The 19,165-nt window shown below is 50.2% G+C and overlaps 1 protein-coding gene across 1 annotated transcript in view; it reads right to left on the reverse strand.

Moving 5' to 3' along the window:
* Window positions 1-715: 715 nt before the first annotated feature.
* The window catches only part of CCNJL (cyclin J like), a 55,886-nt gene continuing 37,436 nt past the window's right edge, over window positions 716-19,165 (reverse strand). Inside the window, exons 4-6 of the mRNA XM_068534576.1 lie at window positions 4,454-4,756; window positions 2,698-2,857; window positions 716-1,173 (exon numbers count right to left, since the gene is read on the reverse strand). Of these exons, the coding sequence (XP_068390677.1) occupies window positions 750-1,173; window positions 2,698-2,857; window positions 4,454-4,756 (887 nt within the window). The 3' untranslated portion in view covers window positions 716-749. The remainder of the gene's footprint in view (window positions 1,174-2,697; window positions 2,858-4,453; window positions 4,757-19,165) is intronic.

Here is a 19,165-nt window from a genome sequence, read left to right on the forward strand (position 1 = left end):
CCTACAGCCCTCGCGTGGGACAGGCAGTGTGGCGATCACCATCATTTTTCTCCGAAGGACTTTTCAAGTATCACAAGATCCCTGATACAGCATGTAAACAAGACATCTTACTGAACAGAAAGCTAGGTCACTTCGGGAAGCAGCAGCATGTGAAATATCTAGAAGGCTGAAGAGGGTTTTAGGTTCCACAACAAAGCAACAAGACAGCTGCCCACTGTGCCTCGGAAGGCAGACGCTCGGGCATGAACACACACACAGGCCCCTGTGGATGGAGCCAGGGGAAGAAAAGCACCCCAGATAGCATCTACCGGGGGTCTGGAGACAGATCAGGCTGCCCCCTTTTCAGTGGTGTAGCTGCCATCGGCAAAGAATAAAGGAGTCTTTGATGCTAAAACCTGGACGTGCTCGTGAACTGCTGGTCTGCATCCAGTCCCCAGTCTCCTGGCCTCTTCCCAGGTCTTTCTCGACCTGCTGGGCCCCTCTCCAGGGGGTGGCCACCGAGCCGTCCCCTTGCATCCCAGCCACACGTGGAAGACGTTTTCCAGAGCAATGCTCTTGCGTGAGGTATGTCACTGCCTGTTTTGCCCTGGGTCGGTTTTATTTAAAAAGAGCATGCACCCTCTCCGTTCAAGGGTCCTGAGGCTCTGCGGGGACAGCCTCCCAGGCGCCTCACTGGGCTGAGCTCCCTTCGTCAGCGCCCTCTTCCTCTGCCCAGATCTCCAAGGCCTCCCTGCGTGGCTAAAGGTGCCCTATCTGTCGAAACAGCCCGCAGGGAATGCATGGCTCCCGCTGAAGTAGCTGCTCCCGTAGGTGGCGGCGAGGCAGTGTCTGGGCTCAGCTGCAATGGCCATGTGCATGCTGAGGGACGTGGGCAGCGGCACGGGACACACGTCCAGGGGCTGGAGGGTGGGGTACAGGGCATGGAGGGATGAGCCGCTGCCCCCTGAGAGCAGGGTCCCCGAGTGGTGGGCCTGCAGCGAGTCCCGATAGGCCACGCACAGGTCCTGCACGGGGGTCTGGAACTGGGCCAGGGCCATCGCTGTCGGCTGGCCGAGGCCGGGGTAGGCGGGTGGCTGGAACAGCACCTGGGTGGGGGCTGGGGGCGTGCCGGGCACCATCGCCAAGGCCTGGCTCTTGACCGCGACGGCATCCTTGAGGATGTTGTCGTAAGCTCTGAAAGGAAAGGACTTGGGTGAGACTTGGGAGGTCAGAGGCTCTAGCACGAGACACCTGCCTTGCTGAGGGGGATGCCAGGAGACCCATGTGCTGTGACTGCTGGGCCTCTCCCAGCCTGGGCTCACTGCCTGAAGCCCTGCCTCAGCTGTTCTCTGACTAACCTCAGGCCTCAGATCTCAGCTTGGATCTGCTTCCTACAAAAACCCTCTTCTGACCCCTCAAGACTAGCCTAGCTGTGCCTGCAGCCCCTCTGCACTGCCCCACCTTGGCGGTCAACACCGCAGGTGATATCTTCCGCTCACTACCTGGTCCCTCGTGCAGAGCTCGAGCTTCGAGAGGGAGCACCCATCTGCTTTTGCTCATCACTGCATCCCCGCGCTGGGCACAGCGCCTGCCCTGAGAGGGCACAGCTCCCGGTGCTTAGGTGAGCACAACCTCTGCCTTCAAGGCACTTCCAGCCAGCTCCATCCCCGGCTAAGCTAGCAGATTTCAAGCAGGTTGCCCCGGAGGACCTAAGTGTCTCCATCTGAAAAGGGGGATGGAACAGGTTTTTTGCCATCTCAAAAAAAAAAAAAAAAAAAAAGCTTCCCGTAGTAAATCTTTTTGGGAAAACAAATCAATTAGAGGCTTCGGTAAGAAAGGAACAGGTGGAGGCTGCAGCAGGTCTGAGCAGGGAGCTACCCAAGAGGGACAGCCTTGGGGAAGAGGCAGGGCTGGTGGCTCAGTATCCAGGGGCGCCCATCCTCACTTAGGCTAGACCGTGTTCTCCGGCTTTGGGCACCTTCTAAAAGGCACAGATTCTAAAATAAGGGTTAGGGAGCAGGACTGATTCCAGAGGAATGGGACAAAGGCAGCTGCACCAGGAGGCTGAGAGGTGGCTCTTCAGGGGCCTGGCCCCGTGGTCCGTGGGGCCAGCATCCAGGAGATGCCATCAGCCGTTGGGTGGAAGAGAGACCAGGTGCAGCCAGGCGAGGGCTTTCTGTCCTCTCTGTCCTCCTCCCTGCAGTCACTACTGAGCTCTTTTGCTTCCGATATCAGTTTCAGGGTGTTCTATGACGCCATTAAAAGCATCCTCTCTGAAACACTGAACACTTCCTCCCCAAGATTCCCAAGGACCCTTGCAAGGAGGCTGTGGCCTCTTACGTGAAGCCACTCTGGGCTTAGCTGGCTAAGAGTCAGCTTTGTGGCCATGTCTGAGAAAAGCAGCTCATAATGAGAGTGTCTCAATATAATCACCCAGAAGACTGACTGATTCACTGGGTCAAAGAGCCCAGACACTCAGAAAGATGTGCACAGAGCCCTTCTTCTGCTGCACTCTTGACCTAAAAATTGCAAACCCAAAGCTACTCAAAATAGGAAGGACCAACCCCCCAAATCCCAATTCTGTCAGGAGTCACCACGGCCCACTTTCCGTGAGCCACCAGCCCACCATAAGCCTCCAGGAAATCGCCTGAAATGGCGATTATGAGCCAGTGGAACTTCAGTATTTCCGAAACACAAAGGATCAGGAGAGGAACTTACACCAGCAGGATTTCGATGCATGTGCTAAGATGTTCCAGGGAGTAGTTTGAGATCCTCTGCAGGTCTCTGGTCCAGTAGGGAGAAAGCTGAAGGCAAATCCTAGAGGCCCCAACGCAGGCTGCAGCCACCACAGAAGGCTGGAATTTGTAGAAAATATGATCTGAAAGAGAATCACGGAGAAAGAGTCAGCATCAGAAAGCCTGGTCCTGGAGTCCTGCCTTGTGCTCCCCGGGAACTGGTAGACAAATGATTAGGTCCAAGGTTGTTCACTGCTCCCACAAACACACACACACACACACACACACGATGAAAAATTAAAACAGCATGAATTTCCATTCTTGAATCTTAAAACACCTTGGCTCTCTCAGTCTGGGATTTCTTATGTCAGCCTAGAGCAGCAGTTTTCAAAATACCATCCCTGGCTTCCAGGGGCTGCAATGGGCTTGCTGATGGGCTACAAGCAGAACTGCCAAACACCTGTTCCTTCCTTTGGCTGTTAGGGGTGACCGACACACTGTTTCAAAGGCTTCTTTTTGAGGTTATGACTGAAGGCTACTTAGTAACAAAGCCTGGCCCTCAGTAGGCACTCACTAACAATCTGTTGAAAGAACTAACGAATGAATGAATGCCTGTAAGTGTTTGATATTCTTAACTAAAATTGGAACTTGACTTATGTTTACTGGGGAATCCTCCCCACCCCCCAGCTTTACTGATGTATAATTGACAAATAAAACCTGTACATATTTACGGTGTACAGCGTGATGTTTTGGTACATGTACACACTGGGAGATGATCTGAGAAACCTTAACGTCCTACTTCGATATCTGGCAACATGGCAAAGCTGGTACTACTTATGTGCAAAGGCAAACTGTTGAAATTCCCACAATTCTCATGAAGAACGGTTGGTTATCAGCGCATTATTCTGCTGTCTTAAACTGTTTATGACTTTCAATGATTTCAACATTTGCCTGTTAAAGTATGAATTAGCCAGGGTGGTATGGTTACAGACACAGTCAGAGTCAGACTCCCCAGGTTCAAATTCCAGCAATGGCCTTGGGTAAGTTACTTCATGTCTTGAGTATCAACTAAGGAAACTGATTCGTAAAATGAGAATAGCACAAATGATTTTCATGTGAAGTCGCTGTGAGGTTCAAATGAGATAATGCATGCAGAGCACTAAAATAAGGTGCCTGGTACATAGTAAGTGCTCATTTAATGCTTGATATCACAATTGTTGATGTTGTTACTGATATTATTGATATTTGGTTTGCAGTGGGTTATCACGTGGTTGTATCAACGGTATTTCTGACCTAGTGTTGTACTTAATACCTAGATCTTTAGACACTTCAAATAAAAGTCCCCAAACAGGGTAAAAGTTTACTGCTAAAGCAGATGTAAACATAATCCTCTCTCCCACCCTACCTGTATGATGATAGCTCTTCCGGAGTGACCTACTTGTGGATTTGCATTGTGCTCCAGATTAGTGTATGAAAAACTACCAGGTGATGAGTAAATAGACAGGCTACCAGCTGCCTGCATACAAGCTGCTGCTTCTCTTCTACACGTTACTGCTAACACACACATGGTCGAATCGTCGCTCCTTCTCTGCTGATCCCTGCCAAGTGGAGTGATCTGGTGATTTGGGTGGATGGGCCCCCATCAGCAAGGACTCCCTGGGGCAGGCCTCTCAGGGCCCCTGACCCCGGCCCCCCTGGGTGGGTGGGGAAGGGCGAACAGGCCCTGACATCAGCCCCACCTTGCAGGGTGACCTCCAGGAAGTAGTGGGCGTACTCCTTGAGGCACTCTTTGGTCTTGCGGGGGCAGGTGGTGGGCCAGCTGTGGCAGTGGTGGTCCTTCTGGCTGACGGAGGCCAGGAGGTAGTAGTCGAGGAAGTGGGCGGGCGTGGGCAGGCAGAGGTTCCAGCTGAAGGCCTCCAGCAGCAGCAGCTCCGTGCTCAACAGCTCCTTCTTGGTAAGGGAGAAGTTCTGGCTGCTCAGGATCCTCGTGCTGTTTATCTGCTCCAGCTTGGGGACGTGGTCTTCCCTATCCTCGAACTTACCTGAGGGAGAAGCAGAGGTTACTGGGACTTTTACAACACTTGCTGTAAAAGCCCACCTTAAAGTACCTGGACGGTGCTGGCAGGGAGGAGAGCAAGCCCAAAGGCACACATTCCAGATCTGTCACACCTGGGCTCGAATCCCCGGGCCATCACTTCCAGCTGTGCTGTGTGGTCATGGAAAGGTGTCTCACCCTCTCTGTGCCTCAGTTCTTTCACATGTAAAATGGAACTTATACATCCTAAAGCTTTTGTTAGATTCAATGGGAAACCTCACACCAAATGTTCAGACCAGCATGAGGATCACAGAAGGTGCTCAACAGCAGTTAGCAACAGCAGCAAGGGCCTGGGGAGTAAGGTGGCCCTCCCATCTGGTCCTCACTAATTCAGCCTCAGGACTGGTCAGGGGGCCATTGTCATGGTGACCTTGCAAATCTGGCCCTGTCCCTCCAGACGTGGAAAAGTCCTTCAGTGGCTCCCCAGTGTCTTCAAATACTGAGTTTAAACTCTGTCAATGGGTTCTTAGTTTGGATTCCCCCAGACACAGTTTGCTTGGGATGTGAGCCTAGGAAAGATCTGTAAGTAGGAGAAGACAGGAAAGGGACAAAAGCCAAAACGGCACTTAACCTTGAAGAGGTTTCTGCACCCCTATGTTCACTGCAGCATTATTCACGACAGCCAAGACAACCTAAGTGTCCCCTTTCAGACGAATGGATAAGAAAATATAGTATTTATATACAATGGGATATTATTCAGCCATAAAAGAAGGAAATCCTGCCATTTGGGACAACATGGATGGACCTTGAGGGCATTATGTTAAGTGAATAATGAGAGAGTCAGAGAAAGACAAATACTGTTATGATATCTCTTACATGTGGAATCTTAAAAAAACAAACTCAGATACAGAGAGCAGATTAGTGGTTGCCAGAGGTGGGGGGTGAGGGATGTGAAGATGGTCAGAAGGGACAAACGTCCAGTTATAAGATAAATTGGTCCTGGGGATGCAACGTCGGGCATACTGACTATACTTAACCATGTTGCATATTTGAAAGTTGCTAAAAGAGTAGATCTTAAAAGTTCTCATTGCAAGAAAAAAAAGTCTAACTATGTGAGGTTATGGATGTTAACTTATTGTGGTGATCATTTCACAATATATGCATATATCAAACCCCTGTACGCCTTAAACTAATGCAGTCTGCCAACTGTATCTCAATAAAACTGGAAAACAAAAAAAGTGGCGCCACGTGACTTCCAAAGCGAGGCTTTAAGAGGCCTTGCATCTTCTGCCTTTGTCCCGCCTGGAGTGCCATTCCCAGACCTCTGTGCAAGGAAGCAAGTCTAGCCTATTGGAGGTGAAGAGGCCACAAGGAGGAGAACCAAGATGCCCAGGCAACAGCCCAGCCAGCACCTACTCTCACACACGTGAATGAGGCCACCCTGGACCTTCCAGGCCAGCGGATCCTCCAGCAACTGTATGAAGGAGTCCAGGTAATACCAGCACAGGAACCACCAAGCGACCCACATCGTTGTTGTTTTAAATCACTTAGTTTTGGGGTGATTTGTTTTGCAGGAACAGACAACTGGAATACATTCATATCAATGCACAGTGGCAAAAAGATGCGAAACCCCGCAGACAGACATGTCACACAGCCTGGGAAGTACTGAAGGAACAATGACCTCATACTGGAAGGTCCTGGAAATAATCTGCAGGAAATAAATCTGCATGAAGCTAGATACAAACACACAGAAATAAAACACAAGCCTGGGGTTATCCCACTCAAGGGTCAAGGGAACCGAGGATTTCCACAGCAATGTCCCCCTGGCAGTCGTCAGTTGTGGAGGGCCCTAGTGGCAGCCTCTGCTGTGGAGGGCTCCGCAGGCAGGGGGCGTGCAGCCCCCACACCCTCACTCGGGGGAACCACGCACACCTGGCTGTAGCCTCGGCCACGGAAGTTCTCTGCAGGCACCGTGCCCTCCTTGCCTACGAGCCTTCCTTCGTCTGCACAGCCCCTCTGCCCAGAGCACCCTTCCCCATCCCCTCTTCACTCCGCCAAGCTCACCTGGTCCTTCACCTCAAAGCCACTGCCCCCTGGAAACCTTCCCTGACCATGGTCCCCACGTGCTGCCCGATGCCCACATCGGATGGTGGCGGCCTTGGTCTGGTCACCTTGGCCTCCAAGCCTAACCTCACTGGGTGCAGGACAGCTGCGGGAGCAGGTGTCGGAAGAGGCAGTGGGCAACCAAGCTGAGCTCCGAGCACACATCTGTGCCGATGAAGGCAACAGCCAACAAATCATCCACACACCTGGGCTCAACTGCCAGTGCCCCCGACCCAGTTCTCAGCAGACGCTCAGGCTCGCTGAGAGATAAGGGCGTAACCACCTCAGGCCGGCAGCCCTGCAGCAGATACAAGACATTCCTCACTAAGGCCTCAAAAGACATCACGAGAAATGAAACACTGACTCTGGGAGGCCTGCATCCTTCTTCTCCGGGAGCCAGGCAACAGTCCACTGGGTGGGCAGAGGTGGTGACGTGAAGCTCTGGTGCTTGCCACGGGGGAGCAGAGACGATGCTGACTGGTCCCGAAGCGGCTTGCAGCAAAGCAACCCAGCCTCATCTCCTTCCCAAGCCCCATCCACGGCCCCGCCGGCAGAGCACACACCTTACTCCCTTGCCTTGTACCAGGGCAACTCAGGCAGGAAAAGGTGAGGACAGTGCTGCCCCTTCCCCAAGGGGAAGAGGCTCTTGAACGCCGAAGTCCCGGGTAGGGGGGACCCTGCTGACCAGGCCTTGCTGCCTTCCGCAGCCTCAGGGCCCCTCGCCCTCCCCAAGCACTGGGTCCAGCCACACTTGGAATCTGGCCCCTCCTCCAGCGGGCGCGCTCATCCCCTCACCCCCTTATCATGTGTCCTCCAGAGCTCAGTTCAGAGGCCGCTCGGTGCCATCAACGCACTTCTCACAGTCAGATTGTTTAACCTGAAATAGGAGTATCAGTGGCCAGCACCTGACCATGAATAGGTCACTAGCAAGTGTGAGCCCCAGAAGGATGGGAACCATGTCCCACGTATTCGAAGGTGTGCCCCGAGGTGCCAGCACAGTCCCCGGCACACAGTAGATGCCCAATGCCTATCTGTTGAGAGAATGAATGGTTCTCTCTGGATAGCTGAATTGTAGGCCATCTGAATTGTTCTCTGATGCTCTCTGATTATCTGTATCGGCTATTTTTTTCTCCAACAATTCACTTGTTCTTTATGCAAATTAAAAAGAAAGAAAACAATATTTTTCTTGCAAAATTGTCAAGGTTTCCCTGAACCTTGGGCTGACCTGAGCCAATGCTGTTGGCAGGCACTCAATAGCTAGAGCTCTTTTCTTCCCAGAGCAGAGGGTGGCATGGGTGAAGGTCACCGCTCTGGCAGAAACCTTTGCATCTGGTACCTTTAAAATGGAGAGATCTGGTGTCAGCACCGTAACCAAGCGATCAAATGTAGCATCGCTATTGCATCGTGCCAGCAGTGGCACCAAGACCCTTCCACGGTCTTGCTAGCAGCCAGCAATCTATTCCGACGGGCAGATGTGCTCAATCAGATTAATTTCTCCCTGCCCTCAGTGCTTTTCAAACCTTTCAGAGTTCTGCCTTTTCCCCAGCCACCAGGCCCAAAAAGGATCACCCGCAAATGGAAGGGGCCATGGATTACTGAGGAATCTGATTCACCTGCTCCCTCGGCTCCCCACACTGGGGAGGCTACCTGGGGACCCACCGCACTGCAGAGCAGGGCAGAGCTGGGTCTGAATCCTCGACAAGTTGACCCTGGCCCTAAAAGCACTGAACTCCACAGGCTGTTCATTTCTTCTCTAGGAATCCACCCCACACGGAGAAAGCATGGCTATGCAGGATGCAAAGTGCTGTAAGAAGTACCCAGCACACAGAAATGGACAGAGCTCCCATGCTGGGCCGGGCACCAGGCTTTGTGCTAGACACACACCAGATCTTCCCAGGCAGGTTCTGTTCGGAGCCCCAGAGGCTCAGAGAAAAAGCTCACGCAAGCACTCAGCTCCACACCTAGGAGTGACCTCGCAGCCCCTGCTCTTAGCGAACAACACAATCACAGCCAGCAAAGATTTTATGAGTTTCCTGGTGTTGCACGTGCCGGGCAGACGTTTCCTCGCCTCCTCCCATGACCGTGAGCCGGGCAGCCCTTTGTCCCCAGCCCGCCACCACCGAGCACCGCCACTCAGCTGCTTGCTCCTTATTGAGAAATGGCACAGACAACAGATGCCTGGGAGTCTCTAGGCAGGTCCCCCGGGAGGGGCGGGGGACAGAAGTCCGAGTCTTTCCAAGTCAGACAAGAGCCACAGACTGTCTTCAACTTGTTTGATGTACTTTTTATTTGGAAAAGTTTCAAATCCACAGGAAAGAAGAAAGAACTGAACAATGAACCCAGATGACCCTTCCCCAGATTCACCAACAGCTGACACGGAGCCACACAATTGCCGTGTGTGTGTGTGTGTGTTTGTGTGTGTGTGTGGTATATAAATATTGGTTTTGCTGGACCATTTTTTAATTAAGTTGCAGGCATGACATGCCACCCTTGGATATTTCAGCATCCACCCCTGAGGTCATTTTCCTACCTAATTGCAAGAACATCAGCATTAATGTAGTTAACATTCTCTAACATTCAATCCATATTTGACTTCCCCCAAGGGTCCCAAAAATGCCATTATAACCTCTGTTTTTTTGATCCAGATCCAAAAGGCTACACATGGTGTCTGTTACATCTCTTTGGTCCCATTCTTTGTTTGTTTTTCATGACATGGACTCTTTGGATGAATCCAGGCCAGCTGTACAATGTCCCGTATTCTGGATTCCCTGATTGTTTCCTCATGATCAAACAGTTTGAGCAAGAAAACTACAGAGGTGACGTTTTGTCCCTCTTAACAGATCACATCAGGAATTATACAACATCAATTTGTCCCAGCAATAGCGATGCTACATTTGATCGCTTGGTTACGGTGCTGCCACCAGATCTCTCCATTTTAAAGGTACCATTCTCCTGTGAAATTAGTAAGTCATCTGTGAGGTGCCACCTCAAGAATAAGTGAATATCCTGTTTCCCAACAGCCTTTAACTCAGTGGTTTGGCATCCACGGAGGACCCTTTCCTGAATAAATTATTACATTGGGGTTGAAAAAAAGAATTTTTAACAGTTCTGCCGTTTCACCTACATTTTTCTTTTTGGATATTCACACTGTCCCAAATTTGAACAGTGGGAGCACTGTCGACATACTAAGTTTACAAAAAAAAAATCCTAAGCCTGTCAAAGCACTCATCCTGAATCTGGGAGGCCAGCCACATGCACGTGAGCCCGTAGTGTTGGTGGCAGTGGTGAAACATACAAACAACGTCTCTGAGGATGCTCTGCACACCAGCTGACTGATCGCTCCCACACGCCCAGGGGCTGCTGCACAGACAGCCTGAGCCACACTTGGCAGGTCACAGAGTTAGTTAGTGGACTGATGACCGTGAGGCCACCAAGTGACCTAAACTCTTAACCGCAGACTAGGCCACAGTGGCCAGACACCGTAAGCCAGCAAGCCTCAGGAGTGACACTCACACACTGGCTTTTTTTTTTTTTTCCTCTCTCTTTTTTTAAATGGCATTTAAAGAAATTATAGTAAAATGCACATAACAGAAAATGTACCATTTTAACCGTTTTTAACTGTACCGTTCAGGAGCATTAAGTACATTCACACCATTGTGTAACCAGTCTCCAGAACTCTTTTCATCTTGCAAAACTGAAACTCTATACCCATTAGACAACTCCCTGTTTCCCTCCACCAACCCCTGATAACCACCTTTCTACTTTCTGTCTCTGTGAATTGACTAAAGACTGGCTCTTTCTTCTTCTACCTACTGGCCTGACAATCAAGCCTTAAAACAGACCAAACAGATTCCTGACTTTTCTGAAGTAGGGTCAAGAGAAGCAATATTTTTAGTTGCTTAAAAAACAAAACAAAAACCAAACTCTTTATTTTGGAAAAATTTTTAAATACAAAAAAAATAGAGAAAATGTTATAATGAACCCCCATGAATGCATTATGCAGCTCTAAGGCTCATCCACATTTACACTGCCTTTAGAAAAATTCTTAAACAGAAACATAAACAGCACAGAATGGGAGTCTGTAAAAAGCCAGTGTTGCCCGTTTCTCAAGCCCAGGCCCAGCGCTGCCCACTCTCTACTAGACAGGTCCCAGTTAATCCCCCCAACAGTCCCTCATGCCTGGCAAGATGCCCATTTACAGACTCATTCAGGATTACCTGCTGCCCATTCAGGAGCTAAACCTAGGCTCAGACATGAGGCCAAAGTTCCCAGGCTAAAGAGAACCAGGTTTTAATGCAATAGCTATTAAAACTATTCTTCTTTGCTAAAGAAGTACAATGCCTTTAAAAACAGTCAAAGCTGCTCTTTCTGAAGAAAGGCCTCTCTCCTATTTGAAGTCCTCCCCCCGCCCTTCATCTGAGAACGAGAAACAAAATTTGATGAGGAATTGAGACCCCATGGCTACCCTCCCCCTTCCCGCAGCTCCCTGCCCTACTCTGTACGCTGCTGATGATAAAGGGAAGGGAGGGAGGCAGGTCAGAGGGTAAAGAGCTGCCCCAGTGGCTGCCTGGCCCTCCAGGTGGACCTGACATCTTCTGAGCTGACTGTAGAAAAGAGCTGGGAGGTACAGGAGCTGAGGACCCAAGAGGAAAGAGAAAGCCCTGGGGGAAAGGGCTTTTCACCAGTACTTGGGAGAGAAAGCACTGGGCCCTGTAGTCCCCAGGCTGGGCCAGGCTGAGTGGAGACCTTTCTGATACTAATTCTTCCTTCTTCAGATTCTTCCTTCATCGAAGGGGAGAGCAGTGGCCATTAGGTGGGGCAGAACCGGCCAGCTTTATTTACAGCTAGTCCTGAGGATATTTAATGAGGGCTGAGCATCCTGTTACCAGGGAGAACCCGGATTCTGGGGGAGGTCCTGACTGGAAACAGGCAAGAATGCTCCCCTTTTCCCTCCAAGGACTTTGAGTTCAGGCTCAAGTGCTACTTCTCCCTCCTTCCTGCTGTTATGATCTGCATGACTTTGGGCAATCACTTGGAAACGCACACCCCAAAGGGTGGTTGGGAGGGCTCAAGGAGATAGTAGGTATGTGACTGGCACAGGACCCAGGGCATAGGAAGTGCTCCATAAATGGCAGCAGATGCTGCTATTATTTACTGAACATCGTTATTTATTCCTTGCACGCCAGACCTGTGATCTTTCTTCTGAAGCCCTATTGGTTGGGTAGAGATGAACTAGAGTTGGCAGCCGATGCTACAGACATTTTCTTACAGGCTCTGGAAAAGGGGTGGAAATAAGTCCAACCAAAGGCTCCCCCAGCTCCACCAATTCCACTGGCTGGGCTGTGAGGGATCCCCAGAGAGGACGCTAGAGTGGCCCCAGCTTCCTTCCCCTGGATTGTGACCTTGAATTCCACCCTCCTGCTGGTGGTTCCAAGATTCACAGAGAGGGAGGACAAGGGCAGCGTGGGGTCCAAGGCCTTTCCCGGATGGGTCTTCCCCACAGGGGTGGGACTTTCCCAGGTGTCCCAGCTGGTTAGCAAGAAGCAGGGAATCCACACACTAGGATGTGAGCCCCGGAGGGCAGGGAGTTTCACACTTGGTTCCCCTCTGCATCTCAGGCTCCACGCACAGCACAGCAGGCATCAAGCAATGCAGGCAGTCCCGAGGGAGGGGCAGCCTCCATGGACCACGCTTGTTACGCCCTTGACAAGTGAACTCAGTGCATTCTGGGAACAACCCCAGGGGCTGGGAGTGTTTTCCACATGGAATCAGAAGCTCAGAAAGGTTAAGTGAGTTGCCCCAATCACCCAGCTGTGAAGGGCGAGAGCAAAATGAGAAGTCTGGCTGGCTACTTATTCCATGAGGATGGGGACTACATCTGTCTTGCAGAACATTATAGATTCCCTTCACCTAGCACAGCAGCCAGCACAAATTCAATACTTAATAGGGTTTTTTTAAACGAATACATAAATGGCTCCAAAGTCCAGAGCTTTCTATACCACAAGCAGGAAATCTCAGATACAATCACGAAGATCCCTGCAATTCCAGAAAGTCTCCATAGTGAGTTTATCTACCTGGGCGCAGGAATTCCCATGGATGTGAGTGTCAGGTCAGCTGCAGCCTCCCCATCTAACCACCATGTTCTCTACAAATACTCATCTTCATCAATCCTCCTACTTATTCCAGAGCCTTTCCACTAAAGATTTGTATGATCAACAAGACTCAGTTTTTATTTCCAATGGCAGAACTGAAGTTGAAGAGTACATCTCCAACAGGAATACTTTCTGTAATAAAGAACAGCCTCCCCTAGAGAGTGTGGACAACAGGGAGCCCTCTTACACTGTTGGTGGGAATGTAAGTTGGTGCAGCCACTGTGGAAAACGATATGGAGGTTCCTCAGAAAACTAAAAACAGAGCTACCATATGATCCAGCAATCCCACTCCTGGGCATATATCCGGAGAAAAACATGGTCCAAAAGGATACATGCACCCCAATGTCCAGAGCAGCACTATTTACAATAGCCAGGACATGGAAGCAACAGAATGTCCATTGACAGATGAAAGGATAAAGAAGATATAGTACATATACACAATGGAATATTACTCAGCCATAAAAAAGAATGAAATGCCATTTGCAGCTACATGGACGGACCTAGAGATTATCATACTAAGTGAAGTAAGTCAGAAAGAGAAAGACAAATACCGTATGATATCACTTATATGTGGAATCTAAAATAAGACACAAATGAACTTATCTATGAAACAGAAACAGAATCACTAACATAGAGAACAGATTGGTGATTGCCAAGGGAGACTGGTGGGGGAGGGATGGAGTGGGAAGTGGGGTTAGCAGATATAAGCTTTTATATATAGAATGGATAAACAACAAAGTCCTACAGTATAGCACAGAGAACTATATTCAATATCCTGTGATAAACCATAATGGAAAAGAAAATATTAAAAAAAGAATGTATATATATATATATATATATATATATATATATATATATATATATATATATATATATAACTGATTCATTTCGTTGTAAAGCAGTAATTAACACAACACTGTAAATCAACACTACTTCAATTTTTAAAAATTTTTAAAAAAAAAAGCTCTTTGGATTTTTGTAGTTATTGAGGCCAGAAGGTTGCTTCCTACTTGTCCCCAAAGGAGCATGCTCATATGTCCAGCAGACAAGTGTCTTTCCGAGGAACCAGGGGAGACAGATTTTGAGCAATCTGATGGAGAAGCCAGGAAGCTACTCTGGGGACGGCACCCTCCGAAAGGCTGTCTGACTTTGCGATGCAGCACGAAGAGGCAGAGCAAGCATGGTGCCAAGGGTCACCCTGGGTTCTCCAGAGGCTCAGCCACTCACCAGCTGTGTGGTCTGGGGCGAGTCTCAACCTCTGGGGCCGGTGCAATGGGAGGAACAGAAGGAGACAGAATGGTGGTGAGGATGACACAAGGGCTCGGTGTGCTCAGAACAGGGCCCAGCGCTCAACAAACATTGGAACGTGCGCCGCTTTATAAACCTCTGCTCGCTTCAGGACCAAGCGTGCAGTCACAGTCACAGGTGCAATAACAGCTTAATCTGTGAACAGGATTTGAGGTGGGAGAGAGAGAAAGCCAGGGACAGAGCAAGAAAACCCTCCGGCTATAAGACAGTGCTTCGGTGGTGATTTTCAGGGAAGGGAGGAAGCTGTGAAGACCATAGCGGGTGGGAAGCGGGGAGCATGTGTCTCCCCGACGCTATCCTGCTGCACAAATGCTGCGTCCAAGAGCTCCAGCCCCTCCAGAGACCTGGAGGTTAGGAAACGTCCTGCAAAAACAAGCCTGTAATCTCAGCCAGACCTGGGTGTCAGGGAGACCCGGCATGAAGGTGAAGCTCGGCTACCTTCCCTGGTTGAGCTCCCTTCCTTCCTCAGGACACAAAGAAAGGTCCTTAAGGAATGTCTACGGTCCCTGTCACTGAAGATTCCTTCCACACACACGTACCCACTGTGTGCTGAGCCTGGGAGATGGTGGGGCCCAAGACAGATCAAGTCCCCGTCCTCACCCTGCCTTACTGAGTCTCCCTCCTTCCCCTCCTCACAGCAAGGCTGCATCTCCAGTCTCCGGCACAGAGCAGAGCTCGATAAATACTGAACGCACGAATGAATGAAAACACATTTCTGACAGGCTGACTCAGTTCCTGAGTCCAACTCTGGACCGGAGGTGAGGTTGCAGGTGGTTGCTTTCTCCAGGAGGAAACTGTAAAAACGTCTCCGAGGTCAGAGGTGGCATTCGGCCAGCTGGGTCAGACACTGGCTTCCCTTCTGGCTGCGAGGACTTCCCCGTCTCAGGATGGAGCAACGGGTGGGATGACTTCACACGGTGGCCCCAGCAATGCCCAGGCTCCTTTGTGCTCCTCTTTACAAGGGACCCAAATAATATCACTGACTGTAAAAGCAGGGGCCATGGGATGTGGCCCCTTGTCATGTACACGGCTGGCATCTGGGGCCTGGGTTACATTACAGAGTTCTCCCCTGTAATGAGGGTCACTGCTTTGCAGAATGCCCACTCCCGGCCCACCAGGGGCTGCCCTGGACTGGGCCTGACCAGGCTGCCGGCTGCAGGAAGAGCTGAGAGAGAGCTCTTCTAGGCTGCGGTGCTGAAGGCATGGATGGAGGGGTCCTGGATCCTTTGTTGTTCCAACCTCTCTGCTTGGAGAAGGGAGGAGAAAGAGGAAGAGGAGAAGGGGGAAGGGAAGGGGGTAAGGGGAGGGGGAGGGGGAGGGAAAGGGGGAGGGGGAGGGGGAAGGGGGAGGGGAGGGGGAGTGGAAGGAGGTGGGGGAAGGGAGGGGAGGGAAGGGGGAGGGGGAGGGGAGGAGCGCAGCAATCTTGGCCCCCTCTCTCAAGGTTAGAAGGGGAGCCACTTCCAGACGTGAAACACTGGTACTTGGGGCCGAAGTTTTCATCCAGGTCAGCTAAAACGTGCTCTGCAGCCTCGGAAAGCAGAGGAGCCAGGCATCTCCCAGAAACCTCTCTGTTTGCTTGTTTGAGTCTTCTTGCTACAGCCAAGGAAGAAAGCGATCTGGGACCTCCCTGGTGGCACAGCGGTTAAGAATCTGCCTGCCAATGCAGGGGACACTGGTTTGAGCCCTGGTCCGGGAAGATCCCACATGCCACGGAGCAGCTAAGCCCGTGCGCCACAGCTACTGAGCCTGCACTCTAGAGCCCACGAGCCACAACTACTGAAGCCCGCACGCCTAGAGCCCGTGCTCCACAACAAGAGAAGCCACTGCAATGAGAAGCCCACGCACCGCAACAAAGAGTAGCACCCGCTCGCTGCAACTAGAGAAAAGCCTGTGCACAGCAACGAAGACCCAATGCAGCCAAAATTAAATTAAAAATTAAATAAATAAATTTATAAAAATAAATAAATAATAATAAATAAATAAAAAAAGTGATCTGCTGTGGGACAAATGCTGCTGTTGTGTAGCAGCTGAGAGCAAGGACTCGGGGGCAGGGTTGGGGGGCGGTGATGGCCACCTGGGTCCCCATCCTAGCTGTGTGCCAATGGGCAAGTTACCCAAGTACTAGGCCTCGGTTTCATCCTCTGTCAACTGAGGAAAATAACAGTGCCTACTTCACAGGATTGTTCTGAGGATTAAATGAGCAAACCCACACAAAGAATTCAAAACACTGCCTGGCATAGAAACAATAAATATTAACCGTTTCATGATCACTGAGGCCAGGATCTGCCCTCCTCCCCCAAATTCTGATTATAGAAAAAAATGCAGTGAGTTTGCAAGTAGTTTTTATTTTATTCTTTATATTTTTTAATATTTTCTAATTTTCCACAAGGAACAAATACCACTCTCCTGCTGAGGAAAAGCAGTTTCAACTTCTCAGAAGACAAGATGCCACTGATGGGCCCCTAGAAGCCAGAACCGGCAAAGTAACTGCCAGAGAAGGTTTCTGAATGTGGATCTGCCCTAGTCCAAGACTAGGACATAGGGAAAGGCAAGGCATGCTCCTTGAAGACCATCTTGAAAATCCACTCCTAACATGAAAATAATCTCATCTCACCACCCAGAGAGGGGACAGGCTGGTGTATTTCCTTTGGGCCTGGAAGGGGCTTTTGTTTTTGTTTTGAGGACAGTGATCTTTATTTATTTTTTTTAATTTTTAAAAAATAAATTTATTTATTTTATTTATTTATTTTACTTATTTATTTTTGGCCGTGTTGGGTCTTCATTGCTGCGCATGGGCTTTCTCTAGCTGCGGCAAGCGGGGGGCTACTCTTCGTTGCGGTGTGCGAGTTTCTCATTGAGGTGGCTTCTCTTGTTGTGGAGCACGGGCTCTAGGCACGCGGGCTTCAGTAGTTGTGGCTCGCGGGCTCTAGAGTGCAGGCTCACTAGTTGTGGCTCATGGGCTTAGTTGCTCCACGGCATGTGGGATCTTCCTGGACCAGGGCTCGAACCCGTGTCCCCTACATTAGCAGGCAGACTCTTTACCACTGCGCCACCGTATAGCTGATTTACAATGTTGTGTTAGTTTCAGGTGTACAGCAAAGTGAATCAGTTATACATATACACATATCCACTCTTTTTTTTTTTAGATTCTTTTCCCATATAGGCCATTACAGAGTATTGAGTGGAGTTCCCTGTGCTATACAGCAGGTTCTTATTAGTTATCTATTTGGAAGGGGTTTTAAAACCAACTGAAAGGTGCCTTGCTTTCAGTTGGTTTTACGATCCTTTGGTTTTACGATCTTTTGGTTTTACGAAAGGTACAATCGAGACCAATGCTGACCAGGTGGTGGGTGTCCCATGGAGGGCCGGCTGCTGTGACCAGGGGAGTGAACGCTCACCACGTGGAGCCCGAGTCTCCTAGGCAAAGCAAGGAGGGCCTCTAATCTGGAAGACAGTCTCTGGGTGTGGGGAACGGGTGCCTAATGAACGACTCTGAGCTCTGCCCTCTCAGACTTCAGCACTAGCAGGAGAATGCGTATAATGCAATTCTGGCCGTAAGAGCGGAGAAGGTACTACAAGACACGAGTATTCACTACAGAGAGGGTTCAAGGCTACTGTAAATAAAAAGAAAATAAAGATGAATGCCTAGCTCCCAGCAGGCAAACTGCAGACAGCGTGAGGAGCAGACAGGGTGCCCAACGTCAATGTCCGGGTCTTTGTGTGAGCCGGGCTGTTCTCCTAACAGTAAGGACACTTGGATTTTCTCAGAAGGGTGACTGGCTTGTTCTTGGCAGGTGCCCAGAGACCTGCTGGTCATGCTTGGCTTGAAGGCTGCTTCTTTAGGACGGGGACTTGATCTGCTTTGTGGCCTACAGTCTCCCAGGCTCAGCGCATAGTAGGTACATGTGTGTGGAATGAACCATCGTCAACGAAAGGGCCTGTAGGCACCCCTACTGTTCACCCCCATCTCCCCGGGGCTGAACACAGCGTCTGGCATATAGCAGAGGTGGAATAAATGTTTTTTGACTGGTTTACCCATGCTGGGTCAAGGGCTCCTGAACACTGCATGATTAATGAACCCATGCAGCTCAAGATTCCCCCTCCCCTCAAAAATCTCCAGGCCTTGGCCAAACAGGTCTGGGCACTAGAATTGCTAAGGCAAATGGTGTGATTTCTGAATTTCCAGCCCAGCCAGCTATCCAACCGGCACGTCACACAAAATCCCTCCCCCCCAAATAGTTCTAAGCCTGCCAGTCTGCAGAGATGGGAACAGGAAATGGAAAATCACCATGTCCTCACTCACTGCGCCGTAACACTGGAGCCCCGAGCCCGGATCTGCTCAGCGTGGCCCTCACGTGACAGACCACTGTTTTCAGTCCGCCCATGCTGCGTGGCCACCGCCGAAATGTCACCGATTAGAAGATGTACCACTGATGTTGCAGCAGCTTTTTTGGAGGAAATAATAAACTATGGTCATATGAAGCGCACACATCAAAGGTAAGACCTATCCTGGTTTCTGAAATGTGAAACCATGGCAGGGAGGAAACTGAGTGCCGGTCACTCTTGCATGAGAGGCAGGGAGTGTTCAATTATTTCCTGCACGGGGGCAGCCATATTTCCTCGCAGATTTGGGTTTAATCCTATAAATAAATCTTACGCTTTGTCTGAAGTACACCCCTGAACAAGGCCACCTGGAAAAATTACTCCCTTTGCATCTGCTGCCTATAATTAGTGCCTCAGAGGGGTCCCAAGCATTCCTGGCTTTGGGGGGAGCTGGGGTGCCTTCCTTCATCCTTGTCCAGAAGGGAAATCCAGGAGGGATTAGGACGGCTTCCCCCCCACTTTGCTGCCAA

This window comes from Eschrichtius robustus, chromosome 2, assembly GCF_028021215.1.
Source record: "Eschrichtius robustus isolate mEscRob2 chromosome 2, mEscRob2.pri, whole genome shotgun sequence".
NCBI classification, from domain to species: domain Eukaryota; kingdom Metazoa; phylum Chordata; class Mammalia; order Artiodactyla; family Eschrichtiidae; genus Eschrichtius; species Eschrichtius robustus.